The 23,035-nt window shown below is 43.0% G+C and overlaps 2 protein-coding genes across 5 annotated transcripts in view; both read left to right on the forward strand.

The window, feature by feature from the left end:
* Positions 1-13,758, forward strand: part of LOC119722386 (low-density lipoprotein receptor-related protein 4-like) — a 56,054-nt gene extending 42,296 nt beyond the window's left edge. For all 3 annotated transcript variants that reach the window (XM_038192463.1, XM_038192464.1, XM_038192465.1), the window contains 8 exons: positions 722-977; positions 3,686-3,843; positions 5,219-5,382; positions 6,219-6,458; positions 7,244-7,505; positions 8,854-8,995; positions 10,179-10,360; positions 13,024-13,758. In XM_038192463.1, the coding sequence (XP_038048391.1) occupies positions 722-977; positions 3,686-3,843; positions 5,219-5,382; positions 6,219-6,458; positions 7,244-7,505; positions 8,854-8,995; positions 10,179-10,360; positions 13,024-13,221 (1,602 nt within the window). In that variant the 3' untranslated portion in view covers positions 13,222-13,758. The remainder of the gene's footprint in view (positions 1-721; positions 978-3,685; positions 3,844-5,218; positions 5,383-6,218; positions 6,459-7,243; positions 7,506-8,853; positions 8,996-10,178; positions 10,361-13,023) is intronic.
* A 1,562-nt stretch (positions 13,759-15,320) lies between these two features.
* LOC119722387 (monocarboxylate transporter 5-like) lies at positions 15,321-22,741 on the forward strand. 2 transcript variants are annotated; one of them, XM_038192467.1, is made up of 7 exons: positions 16,680-16,768; positions 16,925-17,304; positions 17,768-18,067; positions 19,083-19,489; positions 19,679-19,904; positions 20,133-20,276; positions 21,229-22,741. In XM_038192467.1, the coding sequence occupies exons 2-7, from the start codon at positions 17,268-17,270 to the stop codon at positions 21,498-21,500; spliced, it is 1,386 nt and encodes a 461-aa protein (XP_038048395.1). In that variant the 5' UTR covers positions 16,680-16,768; positions 16,925-17,267; the 3' UTR covers positions 21,501-22,741. The 2 variants fall into 2 exon arrangements, with proteins under 2 accessions (XP_038048394.1, XP_038048395.1); XM_038192466.1 differs by lacking the exon at positions 16,925-17,304 and having other exon boundaries at positions 15,321-16,768.
* Positions 22,742-23,035: the final 294 nt, after the last annotated feature.

Here is a 23,035-nt window from a genome sequence, read left to right on the forward strand (position 1 = left end):
ATCCGTGTGCTTTAAAGCTATAGTCCATCATTTGTAATTTGTGCATTTTGTTCGTTTGAAGCAACAAAAGAGTTCAAAATCTAATGAAGGATACTGAGCAACTAACCTGATGAAGTTTCAGCTAAGCTTCAGCTGTGTATTCCGAGAAAAACAGCATTCTAAGATCTCAATTTCAAATCAAAAGTTACTGAATCATGTTTTGTATTGTTTTGAATTGCAGCTATACGCGACGTAGCGCACTGATCCGACGAATTATAACAACCGTGCGCGCGTGTGCGTCGTTCCAAACCTTGTGCGCGCTGCGCTGAATAACAAAACGAACTACTAATTTAAATTTTCCTACGGTGCTTCTTAAGAATCACCATTGGAAATGCCTTCTTTCGTTGATTACTTCAAAATGACAGCTTCCCAGAAAGAATAATTTCACAGGGAGTTTAGTTCCCTTACTATCTTTCAACCAAGTTTGTTTTTCAACAATGATTACGCCAGTTACTTTTCGGATGGCTGCAAATGATGGACTCTACCTTTAATTGTGCCCTTTCATTGCAAGCATTAGCATTTCTAGCACTATCAAAAACAAAAAAAAACTTGCCGAACTTCCGAACCAACTATTTCGGTTCAGTTTGGTTCGGTTCGGTTCGGTTTGGAAGGCCATGTTTGGCTATTTTTAGTTTGGTTCAACGGTTCGGCTGCAGCACTATTATTTTCATCTGTTCCACAGAGGCCAATTTGTGAACGCAGTGAGTTCCAGTGCAAGACGGACGGCCTGTGCATTCCACTGACGCGCACCTGCGACGGGCAAGCCCACTGCACCGACGGCTCGGACGAAGAATGCGACGGGGGCTGCGGTGACTGGGGTTGGCAGTGTGACTCGGGAGCCTGCATACCATTATACCAGCGCTGTGACAGGGTACCAGGCGACTGTGGTTATCACTATGGCGATATCCTCGATGGCTACGAGGATGAGGTCAATTGTGGTATGCATCTAGACTTTAAAATGTTCACAGTATAAACAACATTGATTTTTACTTCCTTGCAGTGCAGAGCCACATACGCTCTTTTCATGCTCCGCCATTGGGCATGCACAGCCTCGATCTGGCAACTTTAAGCCCGGTTCATACTCCACGTGAATGCGGATGCGAAGAAAATTCGACGTCATGAAACATTCGCTGCGAAATTCACCCGAGTTGAAATGTGTTCAACTTTTACGAATTCGCAGCGCGAATACTTGCCATGACGTCACAATTGGCATTCGCTTTCGCTTTCGCGCCAAGTATGAACCGGGCTTTTCCGACACGGGAATCACTGAACCGGCTATATTTATTGTGTAAAGTTGCCAGATCGAGGCTATGCATGCCCATGGCGGAAGTGTGAAAAGAGCGAATTTTAGTCACTTGTTTGTCTGCTGTTTGTTTTTTTAGGGGATTTTGATACATTTGGATGTTAATAATAACGCTGGGCGAGAAACTCGATTACTGGAGAACTCGCGAGTAGTTTATGCTACTCATTGTTCTACTTGTGCTTTTTCATCTGCTTGAGTACTCGTCCTTGTGCGAGTAGAAGCAGTTACTCGCGAGTAGCAATTTAGGGTATAGGATTCACGGCTTAATACGTCCCCTGCAAACAGGGAATTACTCCCTCCACCTCTCTCTCCCTAGGATTCCATTCCGTCAAAAAAAAAAATCACAAGTAAACAACCCAAAACATCGTACAGTGCTGAAGAATGTGGTGTGACTTGTACGTTATTTGCTAGTAGATACTTCCTATCATACTAACGTATGTGCCATTTTTCTGCTTTTTGGGGGGAGATTTCAGTTAACTACTCGCGAGTACTTGACTCGTCTTCTCATGAGTAATTTCTTTGCGAGTGCTCGAGCTTAAAAATCCACTACTTGCCCATACCTAGTATATCGTCAGGTGCACCACGAAGTGACGTATCGTCTATGGACTTTGTGCACACGATACATCACTTGTGAAATAAACAAATGGAGACTTTCAAAAAAAGTAGTTGTAAGACCCTTTTGAGTTACAGATTCTTTCGTACCAATTTCGTACTGTAGACATTTTTTTGGCATTTTTACCTACACAATGACCGCAATCATCCGATTGTTAACTCTGTCATATAACAAAATGAGGAACTGAATATATGCCCTTTCTCTGTAGAAATGCATGATGAAAGTGAAAGGTCCTTAAGACTCATTTTGTGGGATGCCATCACAATTTGAAATGTGACGCAGTATGTCAAAACTTGGCAGAATTGAGCAGAGCTATGAATTTAAAAAAAGCTGCAAAATGACCTTGGGGGTGCAATTTTGGGATTTTTTTTTGACAATTTGTTGTGATACACTTGTTAACAATGTTCTGTAAAATTTTCAAACTGAAATTTCATTGACGAAGTATTTGTCACAACATTTTTAGAGAGGCATGTCATTTCACTAAGTAACACTTTGTTCAAGATTTTGTTCTGAAATGACGTAAATTCAGCGTGACATTTTGGACGGTCTGATTTCTAAATGTATTTATTTTGCTTTGGAGTATCCAATTTAAAACGCAAAGCGGCGTTTTAAATAGCAAGGTATATATTTTACTATTAGGCCAAAAAAAAAAACATTTGGTCTCTGGTCAGACCAAAGTTCCGGAATTGACGCGGCCTCGCGGCTTTTTTTTTTTCTCTCTCTTTTTTTTTTTTTTTTTTCAAGCTTGGATTGTACAGACAAGGTGGGGTACTATTTTGCTTTTTTGGTGTTCTCATGTACATTGGTGTCCTCCATAATTTGCCTTGGTGCTTTCGATCATTTGCCTTGGTGCAATTTCCCATTCCTTGGTGCTCTTTGCTAAAAAAAATTGAGGAGGTGCGGAAATAGAGGGCGCTGTTGGAGCTACCGCGGAACATTTTGGAGAAAAAAAGATCGACGCGCATGATTAAAATCGACGCGCGTGCTGACCAGAGACCGACTTAATTTTTTTTTGGCCTTACTGCAATAACTCAGAATTGACTTCTTGCCCAAATGTGCCTGATATGGACATACCACATCACAAATACTTGATATACCTTTGATATCTTGTAATATGCTGCTTGTTAATGTTGTAGTCGAGTCCATCACAAGTTGTTGCAAGTACTCACGAGTCCATCAAGAGTCATCCAAGCCAGTCCCAATTTCACTCGCAATCTATTCAAAATAAACTTCGATAAAGGCATTTCTTTGTTTATTATTATCCAATGTTACTTGCGCCTGGACATCATAATAATAATGGGCATTTAAGAGCGCTCTTATTAGTAAACTAAATCACAGCGCTAACAGTGTTATTATTACCCCTGATCATTGGGCCAATTAAACATTCCAAATACCATCTCAGCTCCCTGGGGAGTATACAGCTCGATGCTGCCTGTTAGGCGCAAGCAAGCTTATTCAATCACAATAACCATCTCTGCCCTCACAGGTACCCATTTACTCCTGGGTGGAGAGAAGCAATGAGTGACAAAGTGCCTTGCCCAAGGGCACACGCACCATGACCTTAGGTTGGGCTTGAACCCACAACCTGCAGCTTTACCCGCAGACCACGAATCCAGTACCCTTAACCACGAGGCCACAGCACTCCACTTGTGATGGACTTGTGACTGGACTTGTGATGGATTTGTGATTGTCTCAACTACAATACTGCTGCTTGTGTTCCTCATCCCCAGAATCAGCCCCCGACTGGTGTAGTGCAACTGATCCCATCCCTTGCCCTGGGGTGGAGTGCGTGAATTTGTTGAGCAGAGCACAGTGTGTTTGTTCATATTACTACGTTCTTCAGCCTGACGGACGAACCTGTACAAAGGCCTACCCAACAAGACCTAGGGTAATGTACATATGGTTGGGCTGGGCTGGGCTGGGATGGACTTGGTTGGGATCGTCTGGGCTGGGCTACGATGAGTTGGGCTGGACTGGGCTGGGTTGGGATGGCTTTGATAGGACTGGGCTACGATGGGTTGGGCTTGGCTGGGATGGGTTGGGCTGGACTGGGCTGGGTTGGGATGGGTTTGATAGGGCTGGGCTACGATGGGTTGGGCTTGGCTGGGATGGGTTGGGCTGGACTGGGCTGGGTTGGGATAGGTTTGATAGGGCTGGGCTACGATGGGTTGGGCTTGGCTGGGATGGGTTGGGCTGGACTGGGCTGGGTTGGGATAGGTTTGATAGGGCTGGGCTACGATGGGTTGAGCTGGGATGGGATGGGCTGGCCGAGCTTGATAGAGCTGGGCTAGGATGGGTTGGGCTGGGCTGGACTGGGCTTGATAGGGCTGTCTTACGATGGGTTTGGCTTGGCTTGGCTGGGCTGGGATGGGCTTGATAGGGCTGGGCTAGGATGTGTTGGGCTGGACTGGGCTTGATAGGCCTGTGCTATGATGGGTTTGGCTTGGCTGGGCTGGGATGGGCTTAATAGGGCTGGGCTGGGATGTGTTGGGCTGGAGTTGGCTTGACAGGGCTGTGCTACAATGGGTTGGGCTGGGCTGGGCTTGATAGGGCTGGGCTACGATGGGTTGGACTGGGATTGATGGGGCTGGGCTAGGATGGGTTGGGCTGGACTGGACTGGACTTTGTTGGGCTGGGCTTGATAGGGCTGGGCTAGGATGGGTTGGGCTGGGCTTGATAGAGCTGGGCTGGACTGGACGACAGGACTGGGTTGGGATGGGCTAGATTGGGCCGGGTTGGGCTGCATATAGTGCTGGGCTTGATAGGGCTGGGCTAGGATGGATTGGGTTTGACTGGGCTTGATAGGGCTGGGTAGGGCTATGATGGGCTGATCTTGGCTGGACTGTGCAGGGCTGGCCGGGGCTTGACTTGATTTGGCTGAGCTAGGATGGGCTAACTGGACTGGGCAGGGCAGGGCAGGACCAAGCAGGCTGGGTCAGGCCAAGTTGAGCTGGGCTGAGCCTGACTGGGGTTAGGCTGGGCTTGGCTACTTCAGCAAAATCTTAATCCCTAAATTAAGGTCCTCTTCCAAGTGTACATCTCAGACTCGGCAAATATCTTAACTCACTTCTTGTCATTGCATTTTTTGGTGCAAATTTGGATTGTTGTGAGTTAATCCTTTAGATAAAAATTTGGGGGAGGACAACAATGGGGGGGATTAGGATGTCATTTTCATTGCATAAATGTTTAAGGGGTCAAACTCCACCTGAAATATTCAATGCTTTCCCAAAGATTTTATTGAAATTCATTCATTGTTGTTACAGATGCTGATTGCAAAACGTGATGCGCTAATGTCGGTTGATACACTGTTTGATACAGTTAGTGAAATTGAAGGCGATGGGGATTGGGAGGACGTAGTTAGTGTCGTCTTTGATTTCGAGTCCCAATACTTGTTCGTAGGTGATCCCATGAGGAGAACCGTTGAAAGGTAAGAGTTTTTGTTTGCCTGTCAGTGCAAAATGTCTCTTGCATTTAACAGAAAGTAAAATTTCATCAAACACCAGAAATTCCTGTTCGCAAATCTTGAGTTTATGCACCCGCTACAAAGTTTTTGTACATTTTCGCATGATTTTCCAATTTTAATTTGAAGTGCACAATGCACCCGTCGAAAATGCACCCCAAATTAAATAATTTTTTGACAAGCTTGTAAATCAATATTAGGTTTTGCTCTTCATGTATAAACAATGTATGCTCACTGTGTTGCCTCCCGAGTGAAAATTGGAAAAAAAATCACTTGCGTGGGGCCCAAATCCCGATCTCCTGCTTTCTAGTACAGACATCTTACCACTCGACCACCAAGCTTAACACGGGATGGGTTGGCTGGTTCAATTGTGATGTACATAGCAATTTAACTATTCATAAGATGGAATTTTTGCGTTGATGTATAAACACTGTATACTCAGCACATGCCATCTTATGAATAGTTAAATGCGGTACCCGCTGCTATGTACATCAGATTCGAACCAATCAACCAATCCCGTAAGCTCGGTGGTCAAGTGGTAAGATGTCGCGATAGGGAACATTCGGCCAAAATTTGGTCAAATTTTGCGGACGCCACCGTTTGTGAATTTGGGACTAAATTTCACGACACTGAAATTTTTCACAAAGGTTCAACAGCAACATTATTCAGGAATTTGAAGTTTGTCAACAAAGACATTTGGCAACACCGCAGGAGAAAAGACGAAGGAAACATCAAAGTGCGCCACGTTAGGGGACTCCACTAACCTTAAACTTGTGAATATTTCTTGACCCAATCCATGACAGATATGACACCAGTGATGGCTTTTTCGGGCGCGACCTTGAAATCTTCAACCGCACCATCGTGGCCTCGAGTACCGGGTCCTTAGAAGGGATGGCATACGACTGGATATACAAGAACTTGTACTTTGTCAGTACGGACGGACAAGCTATCTTAGCGGTACCGTTTGATGGAAGGCTTCCTGCCACTGTCATACTAAGTGGACTGGGCATTCCAAGAGGTGTCGCTGTGGATCCTAAGGAAAGGTGGGTCCTCGGCTTTTTCATTGGCTGCGGTTTCTGTGATTTTTAGGTCAGATTTTTGGATTCAGACTCATCGTCTGGCCAATTTTCTGCTTGTAAAAGTGAAGCAGTTGGAGCGAGTTCATTTGTTTCAAGTGCGTCAAAGTTCTCCTATTTTGGTGTGGAAGATTATGCCAAAGCTGAAAGTGAAACCACTGTTTGGAAAGTATCCACTTCCGTTTGTAAGATTTCTGTGCATGGAATACTTTAGGATGGGTAAGCCTTTGTTTTTGAACTGATTTTTATTTTAAGAGTCCCGCGCTGGTGAATTTGTCGACCGTCTCCCACAATGCACTGCCAAAAGTGGACTCTCCCTGGCAACCTCTTGGTGGTGCACTGTATTGGGAATCGCCCTTCCGCTTCGTTAGTAAAAATGTCATACACGTGCGCGCTCCACTGATTACCAGCACCCATTGGCTGCAAACGCTCGAGCTGCGTTAACTTCCGGTTCCAATCGTGCAGAAAGTGCTGGAGGTGATGTCACACTAACGAACCAGATATTCATTAAACAACTGGATAGAGAGAAAATTCCAGTCCAGCTGTGAATTGGTGACTGGTTTGAACTGGTTGAACTGGTCCAAAAGCCACTTTTACCAGTTCAAACATGCTCAAAACAAGTTGAACTTGTACCAGTTGAAACCAGTTGAAAGAGTTAAACTGGTTTCAACTGGTTTGAATTCGAATTTTCACCTGGAATAATCACTGCTGGCATATCCTTAAGTGCTTTTGGACTTTTGGCTTTGGGGCAGGTTCATGTACTGGACTGACTGGGGAGAGACCCCAATGATCGGCAAGGCTGGCCTGGACGGCTCCCAGCCGACCCAACTGGTCAACACCAACATTGTCTGGCCTAACGGTCTGGCGCTGGACTACGAGGCCCGACGGGTCTACTGGGTGGACAGTAAGCTTGACCACATGGAGTACGTCGGCTTTGATGGGGACGGACGGCGCGTTCTCATCCATGACAACCCTGACGTCATCAGACATCCTTTTGGTGTCGTCATCTATGAGGTTGTTACAGAGATTAAAAATATTGCGTTAAACTTGTTGTCAAAACCATGCAATTCCAACATTTTGAAATTCAAGAACCAGATTTTCCATTCTGAAGTTGTACGAGATTACCCAAAGAAAATCTCTTTAAATTACAATTGCAAAGATTTTCACTGTTTCGTTTCGTGTCGTCAGCGTTTTCACGTTGGGACGAAGGGCATGTACCGTAATTTTCGGAATATAAGCCGCGCGGCGTATAAGTTGCAGCACTCAAATCTGCAAATTAAGATTTGAAGTCGGCGTATAAGCCGCACCGGCGTATAAGCCGCACCGACGGCAGCGGTTTCAATTTTGTAAGGCCTCCAAATTCTAGCCAAAATGCTCTGAACCAGTTCCATTTACACTACAGAAGCTATAAAAAGGGCCACAACAGTTGTATCAAATCATTTACAATCGATACTCTCACAAACAAATGTGGAAATTGATGATGAGAAATAAACACCGGGAATTGCTGCTGGCTGCCCCGTCCGGTCCCGTGATTTTCCCCCATTGCGTGTGTTGTCTGACTGGAGCGCTACGTACAAATCTTGCTTTGTGGCAACAGATGCTGATTTGTTTTGTCCTAAAAATATACAGGTCTGTTTTTATCTCAAAACTTATCAAATTGTTGTGATTACTAACGAGCAGTATTCAAGTTTCGATCGTAACTTTCTTCGAAAATAGTCGAAATCGAAACGATGCTGCCATTTTCATGGACGAATCCATTAATTTTGTAAGGGGTGATGTAGTCCCTGTTTTGAGGTTTACATCGTTTCTTGAATACATTTCAAGTACAAAAATTATATTGTGACGTTGAACAACTGATTATCGAATAAAGAAATGTTTCGGACACCATAAAAAGTATTAGTCGTCTTTTTTCTTTTTTTAAACAGCGGAAATGTTGTTTCCAAGATAGTTCACCCCTATATTACCTCAAATGGTGTGGTCCGCTGGGGAAAGCATGCTGCATGCAGCAGCACTAGAATCACGTACGGCTTGTTGCATGCAAGCGTCGATCGAAGACAGCTTTCACCGTACTTCTTACCGCTCGGCACCTTTACGTGGCACGTGGTTTCGGTTCGTTAATGACTTTCTTAATTGATAATTCATTTCAGCAACACATCTCTTCTTATACCAGTACATTAAATACACATGTGAATTTCATTTTTATTCTTCAAGGCTCGGCGTATAAGCCGCCCTGTGTATAAGCCGCAGTAAACATTTTTATGGGCAAAATCAACGTATAAGCCGCGGCTTATATTCCGAAAATTACGGTAAGCAGCTCGCTGAAATGTTGGCAACAAATTTTGAAGACCTTATATTTCTACAGGATCAAGTTTATTGGAATGACTGGCAGTTGCATAGGTTGTCATCCGCTAACAAGTTCACCGGGGAAATTACAAAGGAAATTTATCTCCCAGAGCAACCTATGTTCATGTCCCCGGTCCGACAGCTCCCAGAAGAGTTTCATGGTAAGCAATGCTAACATTTATTGATTGGAATATCTGCAGCCGATTTCACGAAAAAATTGTGCAGCTTGCACCATGCATAAGAGTTAATAATAATAACTGTATTTATATAGCGCCTTTTGCCAGAGGATGCAAAGCGCTGGGGAGAATGCAACCAAAGACAGGTAAATGAAGTATGTGAACATATGAGACCCATTATGTAGCACCTTTTTTGCTAGGTGCTGCGGCACATAATTGCTGCCACTGCCAGAAACACCGGGGCAAACCCCTTCTCTTAGCGACAAGTGTTACACAACACACGGGACCTACGGCTTTACGTCCCATCCGAAGGACGAAGCAATAATGGTAAAGTGCCTTGCTCAAGAGCACAAGCACCATGTTCCCACGGTCAGGATTCGAACTCATGTATAACGGCACACGAGTCAAACACCGTAACCATTGGACCACAGCGCCCCGCCCAAAATGAAAAGTTACACAACAAATTTGTTGCACAGCTGCACAATAAACTTGCGATCGATTTCACGAAACTTGGCATAGCTGCGCAACGTTTTAAATAATTTAAATATCTTGGACGAGATAAGCATTTACGACAACTGTTTGTGTGTAAATTTGTTCGTTGGATCACCTCAGCCCGCCATTTTGAAAATCATTTTGTCCGACTTTTATAAGAATCATTCGGCAACTCTAAAAATAATGTTACAGGTAAAATGGAAACTCATTACTTCAAACATAAAGTTGTGAGTGCCTTGTAGCAACCGTGATATTAAGTTGTGCAATAACGGGCTCCACGACAGTCCTGATTTGCTGGAAAAATTTGTCACTTTTAGTCTCTACGCCACCTAAAATGATTGTCCAAGTTTCGCCATAATTTATTGCCAAAGTCGTGGACTTAAGCACTATCTGACTTGCGTGTAATGTGTCATGAGTGAAATGTTGCGCAGCCTGAAATGCTGCGTAACTTCCGCATTAAAGTTTTGGCCCAACAGAGTTGCGCCCTTGCATTGAGGTTTCGTGATAGACCAACAGTAGAACTTGTCAGAAGTGGCTAAAACTGCATACAGACACTTAAAGCCCAAACAAATAGTGTCTGGTTTCTGGTCCTGGACTAGCTTCAAAATTTATCATTTAATCATTTTTTTTTTGTTATTTTTCCGAAATGTGATGTGCCAATCTTCCCCATCCTCAGATGTCGTCAACTACTGTGATGTCTTTCCCGGCTGTTCCCATTACTGCCTGCCATCCCCAGCCAGCCCGTCTGGCAATTTCACTTGCGTTTGCCCTCCTATGACCTACTTGGACACGGACGGAAGGACCTGTCTCTGTCAGAACGGAAAAATGCTCCGGAGCGATGGTGCCGGGTGTCAGGAGGTGAGAAATTGTTTAGATATTTTATTGTCCCTTAAAGGGAATGTACATCATTGGCTTTTGCTGTAATTTTCAGAAATGGAGTATTTGAGGGGTTAGTATAATAGATCAAATATTGTTACACTGACATGTTTGAAGTTTTATGTTCGAAAATGCCGGAAAAACCAAAAAAAAAAAAAATTGTTCAAGTAGTCTGGTTCCCTGACTCCACTAAAGATGAAATGGATCAATTTATAGTTGCCAGAAAATTGTAAGGTAAGGGAACTAGTCTAGCTGGCCTGCACCCGTTCACGAACATGTAACGAATAGCAAACAAAATTTGGACTGAAAAAAGGTAAATTTGGAGCAGTCGTTGAAATATAGTTAGGTTTTTTCCAACGGTGGTCGGCCGACCACCGTTGGAAATGTATACAAAAATACCATTTTCTTGAAAATGACTTCACACCAGGTGCCATAATTTTACAGGATGCTTTAGACTCTCATTTACCAACATCCTAATAAGGTATTTCTTAAAAACTTGGTAGTTTTATTTTCGATGTTTGCAAATGTTGTATATTCCCTTTAAAGGTAACATCCATCATTTGTAATGTGTGCATTATCTTCGTTTGAAGCAACATAAGTGCTCAAAATCTAAAGAAGGGTGCTGAACAACTAACCTGATGAAGTTTCAGCTCAGTGAATGCTATGTATTCCAAGAAAAGGATATTCTAGGATCTCGAATTCAAATCGAATTTTGCTGAGTCATGTTTTGAATTGGGCCTGAATTCAGCATCCGAGACACGTTCTCACTGAGCCGATTGCAGCTATGCGATGTCGCACACTGAACAGACGAATTCTAGCAACCACGCGCGTGTGTGCGTCATGTCAACACTTGCGCGTGCTTTGCCGAATAAAAAAAAAAAGAACTACTAACGACAGACAGACAGACAGACAGACAGACAGACAGACCACCAAGTGACTTGTAGAAGCTCCTGCCAGAGCTTAAAAATTTGAAGTAGCGTTCAAGCAAAATCTCTTAATTGTCAAATTTTCGACACTAGGTGCTAAAAAGTCTTTTTGTTTTACGTCAACATGGTTTACTACGTGTTGGAAAATGTTCTCATGTCTATGACCGTACAAATGCATGTCTGATTGAACTGTTTAAACAAATTTTTTAAAAATGCTACAGGGGCGAGTAAAAAAATTCCAATAAGGCCAAAAAAAAAATAAGTCGGTCTCTGGTCAGCGAGTGCGTCAATTTTAATCATGCGCGTCGATCTTTTTTTATCCAAAATGTTCCGCGGTAGCTCCAACAGCGCCCTCTATTTCCGCACCTCAATTTTTTTTACCAAAGAGCACCAAGGAATGGGAAATTGCACCAAGGCAAATGATCGAAAGCACCAAGGCAAATTATGGAGGACACCAATGTACATGAGGACACCAAAAAAGCAAAATAGTACCCACCTTGTCTGTACAATCCAAGCTGGAAGGAAAAAAAAAAAAAAAGCTGCGTGGCCGCGTCAATTCCGGAACTTTGGTCTGAGCAGAGACCGAATATTTTTTTTTTTTTGGCCTAATGCAAAGGAGCCATCTTATTTTCAAAACTAAGTTGATGTTTTGAATTTTTAAAACCTTGTAAGAATAACATATTCATTAGTTAACTGTGTGTGAAAAAATGAACTTAATTGCATTTACCGTTTGTCTTTTGTGAAACTTTTGACTGCGGTACCCGATTTTCATTTTTGTCCATGAGGCGTCTCAAAATTGCTAAAGAGCACAAAGTGTGTCCCCCAGAGCCGTTCTTTCCATGAGGTCTAGAGCTGAGACATGCATTGCCTTGCAGGGTTGCCAAGTAGAGGGCAGAGCTGCAATTTTGTGAACAATGCAGGACACAGTCACTACAGTATAGCCCAGAGAAACTTAGCATAAGCAAAAAGAAGTGAAACAGAAAAAATAAAGCTTCAGCTAAGGTTCAGTCAGTTTTAAATCTGTGTTGTCTATAATGTCTTTATTGTACCATTTCCGTAAAAAAATTTTGATGCCTTGTGGACAAAAACTTAAATCTGGTACTGCAGTGTAAAGGTTCGCAAAAGACAAACGGTAAATGCAATTAATTATTTTTTTAACACGAGTTTACTAACAAATATGTCATTCTTACAAGGTTTCAAAAGTTCAAACTTCAACTTGGTTTTGAAAAAAAAGATTGCTCCTTTGCATTATTGCTGTTTGTTTTACTCACCATGTAGTAATTTAACCAACTTGTAATGAAATGAAATCGCAACTTCTATTGTGCTGGATTTCTTAAAAGGACTTCAAGCTGGATCGCCCTTTCATTGTTGAAGGATTGCCAAGTGCCCCTCGAGCATAAATGTGCCCCCTCGAGATGAAAACACAACTGGCCCTAAAATTTTGGATAATTTGTTTTCAGTAACCATTTCCCTAAATGGTACAAAGAGTTCTGATATGAACAGGGAATATGAAAACCAAGCCACAAAACCCTTACAGTACGCCCTGAAAATGGGCAGATAATATGCAGGGATTATGCATAGTTTTGCATGGTTTTGAAGAGAGCCCCCTATTTTGGAAGATGGTACGCGGCCCCCCCCCCCCCCCCCCCCCCACCCCCCCACTATTTGATTTTACGGAGGCCAAGTGTCCGGTGAAAAAAACGTGTGTTCTGTTTGCAGGAGCCAATCCCGGATCCGCCGTTACCCCTGAGGGTCCGTGGCCTGACCCGCAGTTACCTGGCCGACCACAGTCCAAAGTTTGACATGAGCTGCGTCGTCAAGGAAGACGAGGGAGTGATCTGCACTCCAAGGGGTGCAAAGGAGGTCACCGTCGCTGCTCCTGAAGGACGGTATGAATGCCGCGCTCCACGTAATTAGTATGCTGCATAGAGCAAGCCCAGGTACCTGACTAGAATCCATTTATGATCTCCATTTGTTAAGTGACTTACACTTGGGTAGATGTTGATTAGTAGTCAAGTAACAAAATGTGTCCATGGATATGCATGGTTGGATTGAGCAATGGGTTTGTAGTTTTAGTAGTAATAATGTTTAGGCAAAACAAAAAAAAAGGTCTCTGGTTTCTGGTCTGCGCACGCATTGCCGAAGCGCGTCGGCAACATTTTTTTAAAATTGTCTTTCAAGGTAACACGATATCTCAAATACCAAACTCACTGGTTTGACTGGAATCCTGCTGCTGCACAATTTTAACATGTTATTAGATGGGGTTACGATCGAGTATAATTTTTATGTGGCCTCTCTGGGCTTTTAGTGCAAACGTTGACATTGTCTATTGCTCTTACATCTTTTAACAGATTTTGTCACAACAGATTTTGTTAACAGATTTTAAACACAAACTTTGTCAACAGTATTAGTAGCCCAGCCCCAACATGAACATGACCAAACTGGGGTCAAAGGTCATCATGGGGTCACTTGGGTCAAAAAGATGATTTTTTTTTTTATCAAAACGCTACTCCTTCCAGAAATTGCATGGTACAATCACATGACTCATGCACGAACACGAATTTGTTGGCCGGCAGCTTCCGAGATATTTCCGATTGAGCTTGCTCCTACATATTTTACTTTCATTTAATGTTGGTTTGTAATAGATGTCATAAATGAATACTTCTGTGAAGAGAAACACATTTAAATTTAACACAAAAGATCCAGATGTTGGAATAGTTCAAGTTGCAGTAGGCTAGTCTCTCGGAATTACAAGATTCTCGAGAAGTTGCAGGGGGAAGTTCTAAACATTAGAAACATGCAAGGGAGTCTGTTGGTAACATCAGGGGCATGTGATCTTCACATTGAGAATTTGAATCCCATCACATAAAAAAACACTGCACTGCAATTTTACTAACAACAATTTTACCTTTTAAAAACTGAGCTGCCTGTTGGGTAAAGTACAAACTTTGGTTTGCTGAGGACAGTGAATATTCGTGCTGTAGGGAATTGATAGAAATGATTAAGGGCCTTTTTTAACCTAAAATAAATATGGTTAATTGTTTGTGAGTGCTACTGTCAGAAGTAGTGTTTAGATAACAAAAATATGTGTAACCAGAATTTAATAGCACTGGAATAAAGTTAAGAATCCGCAATCCCTTCGGCACGTTTGTAGCACCCTCTGTTGACCATCTTGTGTCACTTTTCAGTTTTTATTTTGTTTTCAATCTTTTTGGCCGAGATAGCTGAATCAAACTACATGTCTTGGTCTGATTCTGGCCACCTTATCACGTAAAATCACAGGACTACTTTGTCAGCATTCAACAAGGAATGTTTTTTATGTTTGTACAAGCAATCAAACAGATAAGAGACAAACTTTTTACAAAAGTTGCTCATCATGCCCAGCCTGCAATCTGAACACGTTTTGTGGACTTTGTAATAAGAGCACACACCAGACAGTGTCATTATTTGATGGATAGATTAAGTAATGATATTTAAGATATTCATACATTATCATTCGTAATGTCTGACAGTGATGTTGACAGAGATCTTTTCGTGTGGATGGTCTAAAGGTCGGTCGAAAGAGTAAATAATTCATGGAATTGGCCTACGGAATTACAATGTCATGCAGTTGTGGGAGGTCTGAAAACAGGAGCAGTTTTCATTTTGGGCTCCGTGCGCCAACAAAAGACTGCATGTTTTACCACTTTTGAGAGCCCCTTGGACAGGACACCACATGTGCGCACTGTACTGGTACGCGCACTACGCGCGAAGTATGCACGCCTTTTTATCCTTCATGCGTGAACGTCAGGCGTCGTCGGCGCGCGAATACATTCAAATACATTAGCATTTAACTTGATGATGGTCTCCCAGAATAATCCCCACCCCAAATATCTTTGGATCATTCGAAATACGCAGTGGATGGACTGGAAACCAGTCTAGGTCTCCCCCAACTCTCCTTTTCTGGCCGTTGAAGGGGTACTTGTGCGCAGAGTCCATACTTAAAAATATTCTGTTTAATTGAATTGATGCTTCATTTAAAACTTACACGTTTATATATTTCATTATACCTTTTTGGTTCTTAAATTAAATTTCAAAACAAATATCCGTTCCTGCTCCTTAACAAAAATGCGAGCTTTTGAGCATGAATGGAATTGGGTTCTACAATTGAATCAAGAGAAAAAATCCAACCACGCCTTTACTGGCATATTTTTTCCTGAGCATTGCAAACTGTGTAAGCTGGTTTGAACAGGGGAAGGGGTGTAATGGTTTAGATATGCATGAAAGACTACATCAAGGATATGGAAAACACTACACCAAGGTTCAGATCTGCACGGAAAACTCTGCCCCATAGCTTTATGTACATGTCTTTTTTTTTTCTTTCTTCTTTTTTCTCGCCCGGCCTCGTAAACCGCTTGGTCTTGTGGAAAAGACTCTAGCTTGGCATAAGGTCCCAAGTTCAAATCTCGGATTTGCAATTACGATCCGGTTTGCTTTTAAGTATTATTTTTAAGTGGGATCCTCTTTTCGGCCACAAAGTATCTATTTTTTTGCAAAAAAGTAAATTGTGTTCATGCATGAAAACAGTGTCCTGAACTTCACAGTGGCTAATGAAAAGAACAAAAACAACGCACACAAATCTGAACAAAAACAAAACCTGTTCCCAATTAAAATTGGGTACAGCTAAGCTAAAAAAAAAATGTTAACAAAAACAATAGCTATTCCCGTGAGAAATCGGGACCAGCTAAAAAATAACCAGAGGAATTGCACTTTCAGATGGCATGGTAGCTGTCCCTATTGATGATATATCCTTGCAGTGTTATAGGAGGCCAAGCATCAATCTTTCGTATGAATCAGTGGCGTGATAATTACAATGGTTAGTCCATGCATCAGTAACAACTTTACATATATAAGGCCATATATTGCCATATAGGTATCCTGTTGGGTATTATTGAATTGTCCATTCTGGATGATACGGTCCAGCGGGCAAGTTTGCCCAGCAGAAATGCAATCTTTTTTAAGACTGGTCTCGGTTCGATCTGTTTGTACCAGTTACAGTGCTATACTAAATGGCACACACTGCATGAACAAGGTCAGTAGTTTGTCCATGCAGTTTTTCACGGTCAAATAACACCATAAGGTTTGCAAGATAACCTTGTGTTGTGTGTATGCCTGGACAACGCACTGACAGTGAGCAGTCTGACCTGTCCTGCAAGGCTAATCCCAGCTGGACCAACCATAGGAATGTTCTGTGTCCCAACCATCCAAAGCATAGGAACACATTCACCAACGGTCACTGAAAACTTGAGCACAGTCTTCTACGTACAGGGCAACAGTTCCTAGATGTTGTCTCAAACCAGATGGAGGCTTCTGATAGTTTGTGCCGTATTCATGCAAGTCCTCATAGCAGTGGGGCCTTTGTACAGCTATAGTGTGTTCCTTGTGCCACTACAGACTGAGTTCCAGAGCAGTGCCGTCCTAACAGGTAAGCCACCTTAATGAGAATAATATTATGTATTAAGCAAGTGTACGCTTTCCTCAATGAAAACAAAATAATAACTCGTAGGAAAGCTATACTAATGAGCACTTACTTGACATGGATTATTATATAAGATACATGAAGTTCCAAGGTCGCCATTAGGTTGCCATGAATTGCGGCCTCGGGAAAGGACATCAAGGCACTAGAAGCCCACTTCCCTTGATGGCTGCCACACCCGGATCCTCAGCGGAATGAAGAAAGTGACCAATGAGCAACTCTATGGCGACCTCCAATAGTTGACCAACAAGATAACAGGAAGACGGATGCAACTCATCAGGCACTGTCTGCGACACCCAGAGTTGCCCGCCCGCCAAATCATCATCTGGGAACTGAACCACGGAGGATGAACTGGTGGCATCTTCTAAATCCATGGTCAAGACCCTTGTGGAGGACAGCAGCAAATAAGTGACTACTGGTGAACTCAAGACACTGTTCTGAACGGGACATGTGGGCCGTCATCGTGCCGACAACGCAAGTGCAAGGTGTAGTCAATCGATGATGATGTGTTACGTATGGGACAAAAAGGGGACCTTTTCTCGGACTGACACAGTAGCAAGAGTCACCTATGTACAGAAGAAAAGAAAACGCAACAAAATTCTGACCAAACTTGATCCATCCAATAAAGTTTTCATTGCCAGTGTATTTTGAATTGTTCTCTTGTTTTGCATAAGTGCATGGGCACTCCACTATTTTCATCGAGCAAAAACGGAGCAACCTGCCAAAAATTTACTTAATTGCACTAGACTATAGATCATCCGCCTCCTGGTGGCATTTTGATGGCATCACAAAACAAAAAACAACAGTAGGCCGATTTTGGACGTATACAGTAAAGTCTTAATTTTGCCCTCCCCCTCCCTTGCATAACCAGCAGGATTCACTGCTGCATCTCTCAATTCCTTAATACAAACTTACCCAATTCAAATTGGCTTGTTTTACTCCAATCAGGATGGGTGGGCTCTTTGGGTTCAGCCTTGCTGTGTTGCATCTCTCCACTCGTGGCAGTCATCGCTTGGAAGATCGGCACTGCACGTGTGGTCTTCCTTGGGACTATTCTCACGGCGGCCGGCTACTTGGCTACTTCCTTCATATCCTCGCTAGCTCAGGGATACCTGACATTCAGCTTAATGGCAGGGATCGGTGCGGGTTTCATGAACTGTGGGTCTGTGAACCTGCTGCTGGAGTGGTTCATAGGTCAGAGCAATGCCTGTCGATCAACTGCGGCCGCAAGTACAGGCACCTCAGTTGGTAAGTATTCATAAATTGCAACAGCAGCTGCAGCAGCAGAATCAGGAACAGCAGCAAAAGCGGCAGCAGAGGCAATAGCAACAGTGGTCAGCAGCAGCAAAGACAGCACAGCTGTAAAGACAGAAGCAGAAACGGCAGCAGCTGCGACAGCAAAAACAGAACCAATATCACCACTCTGCCACAGCAGAATCAGTGCAGCAGAAACAGTGCAACAGGAACAGCGGTGGCAGCAGCCACAGCAGCAGCTGCAGAAGCAGCAGCGAGCAATAGCCGTGGCAGCAACAGCAAAAGCAGAACCAACATCACCACTCTGTCACGGCAGAATCAGTGCGGCAGAAACAGTGCAACAGGAACAGCTCCAGCAGCAGCGGCAGCAGCAGCTACATGTGAAGCAGCAGCGAGCAACAGCCGTGGCAGGGAGCAACAGCCGTGGCAGCAACAGCAAAAGAAAATTCAACATCACCACTCTGCCATGGCAGAATCAGTGCGGCAGAAACAGTGCAACAGGAACAGCGCCAGCAGCAGCAACAGCAGCAGCTACAGAAGCAGCAGCAAGCAACAGCCGCGGCAGCAACAGCAAAAGCTGGTGCGAACAATAAGAACAAAATACAGCAATAATTATTAGATAATGTCAATGCTGCGACATCAAAAGCAGAACCGTGCAACAGGCACAGCAGTGGCAGCAGCGGCAACAGCAGCTACAGAAGCAGCAGCGAGCAACAGCCGCGGTAGCAACAGCAAAAGCAGAACCAACATCACCACTCTGCCACGGCAGAATTAGTGCGGCAGAAACAGTGCAACAGGCCCAGCGGCGGCAGCGGCAGCTTCAGAAGCAGCAGCGAGCAACAGCCGCAGCAGTGGCAAAAGCAGCTGCGAACAATAAGAACAAAATACAGCACTAAATATTTGATAGTATCGATCAGCTCAAAACTTTCTGTCAATGTCTCCAACACATTCATCCATCAACACCTGAGGGAATTGCTAAAACTTTTGGTATTTTTCTTTTCCTCAATAGGAGTAATGGTTTTTGGACCTTTACTTAATACACTCACGGCATCTTACGGTTGGAGAAATTGTTTCAGAATCCTCAGCGGTATAATGCTTACCCTCGGTCTGCTGACAGCCCTTCCTTTCTTGAAGCCCCCTGAGAAAAGGAAGGGTCAGCAAGCAGACGAAACCGACGTAAAGGTGGAGACCCCTCCAAGAGATAAAGCAGAGCAATCTGGCGAATCTCATGAGGACCCAAGACAAGGGGTTACGGATCTCAAAACGTGTGGTGGTCTGGATTCTGAAGATCCGGACCGAAAAAAACGTAGTAGGATGAAATTCTTCTGCGAGATGGTACTGAATGTCGAGGTCTGGCTATGGGTTTCGGCCATCACCATGGCACAGCTTGGCTGGTCCTTTGTCATCATCAACTATGTAAGTTCTTACTTGAAATATTATGTACCACGTTGGGGCTTATTTCTTGAAGCTGGGACAGCGCCAATAAATTTGATTTGAGAAAACCTGTTTGAAACATTTGTACATTATCTCTTTGAATTTTAATCAAAAGAAACCCATAATGTCATGAACAATTGTGTATATTATCTTCTTTTTTCAACATTTAAGACGAGCTTTTTGGAGGGTCTCGAGTTGTCCACAGAAAATATATCCCTGGCTCTGACTGTGTCTGGAGCTGCAGAGGTCAGCGGGAAGATTGTCATTGCTATTATTGGAGATCGTCTACCTTTTTTGAAGCTCTACGTATCAGTGGTTGCCTTGATCGTCGCGGCCATGGTCTCGGGGTTTCTGACATTATGCTCAACTTTCTGGAGCATAATCGTCATGTCAATTGGTAAGATAATTTAAATTAAGGATGAATTATTAAAATAACTACACAAGAATTTGTTGGCTTTACCATAATGTCTTTAAAGAGTTGGAGCTTTTATTCAAGGCTACCACCTTTTTTTTCTCTCGAACAAATTCAAGCAGTTTTTTTCTGAATTCTTCCCCCAAGGTTTAAACATCAGTGCAATGTCATCAGTAAATTCATCTGACTTATTCCGATTTTGTCTTTGCTCAGTTTGGGGTTACTGCCGTGGAACCATCTTCGGTGTTGCCATGGCGGCTGCACTGGAGCTGTTCAAGATGTACGGCCCTGGTGCTGTCGCTGCAATATGTCTGCTCGGGTTCGGAACAGGTGTTCTGATAGGATCCCCGATAACAGGTGAAGCTGTTTGGCATGGTGACCGTTTTAGCCGATTTTCGGCTAACTTTGACAGCTTTTTTTGTTATAAAACGAGTTTAACAGAAAATTTGACAGAATGGATTTTTTTGGCAGATTTCTGGCAGAATTCTGCAAAAATGGTTATTTGACAGAAAAACATAGCAAATTTGAAAAAAATGTGTACATTTGTTTAAAAAAGCTTGAATTTTTTCAAACAAACCCTTGCATAATGGGACAGCTTGGCTGGTTTAGGTGCCGAGGTTCATTGGGAACCGGACTTTATCGTGACGCAACAGTGTTTTAAAAAATCTACGCAATTTCATAACATCTTTATGTGACTATAGATTGTTTATAATTAATTTGAACCTTAGTTAAGGCAATACTACAACATCTGCATGTGATTTTAAGTGTTAATAGTGTATTTCGAGTACTTCTTGGGAATTTGGCAGATTTTTGATCATTCTGACGGATTTTTGAAGTCCATTTAGCAGAATTTGGCCATGACCTTACGGTCACCCTGCTGTTTGGGATTGCATTAAACAAAAAATGACGATCAATCTGAAACAAACTGAAGCATATAGTTTCTTTGGGCTTTTCAAGGACAGTGAATTGTTGCGCACCAGCCTAACCGAAGGTTCTGAAACGGCTTGTTCCCTCCCAATAGACCATTATCATGTTGGGGCCATCGTGTTTTTTTTCCCATTCAAATCAACGTAACCAAAAGCGAGGCTGGAAGGAAAAATATTCTGGTTCCTTTTTGGCACAAAAAAACATTCAGTACTGTTAATTGGATACAGGGAACATGACTGAAATGGTGGCAGCATGATAAAGATATATAAGTCCCCCAAAATATTCATCGTAAGTGTACATTTACTTGGCCATCGTGGTTGTAATTGCCGGAGTTGTGGTTTTCACTGAAGACGTCTTGTGACAATTTCACTTTGCTCTGCAGGTGTATTCTACGACCAGACCGGCAGCTACACCCTAAGTCTGTTTGCAGTAGTTGCCAGTTTTGGCTTGTCGACTCTGTGCACGGTGCTGATCCCCATCAAGAGAAAGTTTGCCACGCGATGCTGTCGAAAAGCGAGCGAGAACACCGAGAACAACTCGGCTGATGAAGCCAAGGTTGACCCCGCTGTACCGATAGTGGAAACCCGAAGCGTGGGGATCTCCAACCCCGCATATGAAATTGAAATGTATTCTGTAAAAAGTAATGCGAAATAAGGACCGGTAGTTTATTTGGAAACTACCTGTCTGAAGTAGTGAGTGTGGTCCTTATGAGACGATTCCAATTCATCATATGCAAATCCATACTGGACTTGTAGGCCATCCTGTGCATATTATACTTATGTATATATGAATATTTGGCGCAATTTATCACTATGCACAACTCCATTTTACCTCAAAAAGTTTGTGGCTGATGTGGGATGCAAAATGAATGATATAAAAGCCACTTTCAAAACATCTTTTTTTTATAAAATTAAAATAAAACTTATTTTTCTACGCACACATTTATAAACAAAACTGTTCCAAAAACTCTATTTTCAAGTTACAGATATAATGTCACGTTATTTCAACGCTATATATGTCATGCCCGGATTATCTAATAGGCACAGTAGGCACTGTGCCTTGGACCTACGAAAAATCCACGACCTTCAAAAAATCCACGGCCTACGAAAAATCCACGGCCTACGAAAATTTTTGAGGGCCTACGAAAATACTGCAGTCTGCCATAAAGCACAACAGTGCGTGCACTTGATGGCCTGCTTATTGTGTTAATCGAGGATTTTCTATTGTTCCTCATCATCGATCAACATCTCCAATTGGTTCTGTACACTTTTTCTAATCGAGGACGACCTCGATTTGACTTCTGTTCTCAATTACACAAGGATGTGTACGTGTGTACTTGCGTGTCCTCGATTACACCATAAACATGTGTATACACACAACAAATGTTTTTTAAAATTTGCTCTCAAAATTTTCGATTTCACCAACAGACGCGGACGTAGCTTCATCTACATGCACATAATTATTGAATTTACCTGTTAAGTTTGTCGGTCTGAAAAGCACGCGGTGCCAACAGGCTTTTAGAGCTAACTGGCCTGGCTTGCTTAGCTTAGCTTAGCATCAACAACACATGTGAGGGTCCAGCGCTTACCAGCGCTATGAAATTGGAGGGCCTACGAAACACTGATGCCTAGGGCCTACGGAACACTTAATCAGCCCCTGATATAGGTTGCTTAATTTATTGTCCTGTTGTTGTATAGGTTTAGACTGAAACCCGGCGGAGGAAAAGTCCAATACTTTTCCCTGACTTGTTTCAGTCGGCCTATAAAGATATCACGACGACCTGAAGTAACAAATCAAGTTTTGCAAGTGTGATGTTTCAGAGACCTTAAATTCTTTATCTTATTATGCAATGGAGATCAATGCGTTCAACCAATAAAAGGGTGAAAGGGACCAGATTTCATAGTACAAATTTATTGTGACACTTGAAAGTGTTTAAAACCAGCCAGCCGGTGTTTTAACTGTATCAACCGTTTAAGATCGGCCACGTGACGGGCTCTCGACCAATGGGCTTCGTGCACAATTAGTATACTCCTTCAATGGCCAGAAAATCAAGGAGAGTTGGGGGAGACTCCTAGACTGGTTCCCGGTCCATCCACTGCGTATTTCGAATGATCCAAAGTTGTTGGGGGCGGGGGTTAGTCTGGGAGACCAGCGCGAATATACGCTGTGGCTAATAGTTGAGGCACATT

This window comes from Patiria miniata, unplaced genomic scaffold (genome assembly GCF_015706575.1).
Source record: "Patiria miniata isolate m_02_andy unplaced genomic scaffold, ASM1570657v1 HiC_scaffold_15, whole genome shotgun sequence".
In the NCBI taxonomy this organism is placed as follows: domain Eukaryota; kingdom Metazoa; phylum Echinodermata; class Asteroidea; order Valvatida; family Asterinidae; genus Patiria; species Patiria miniata.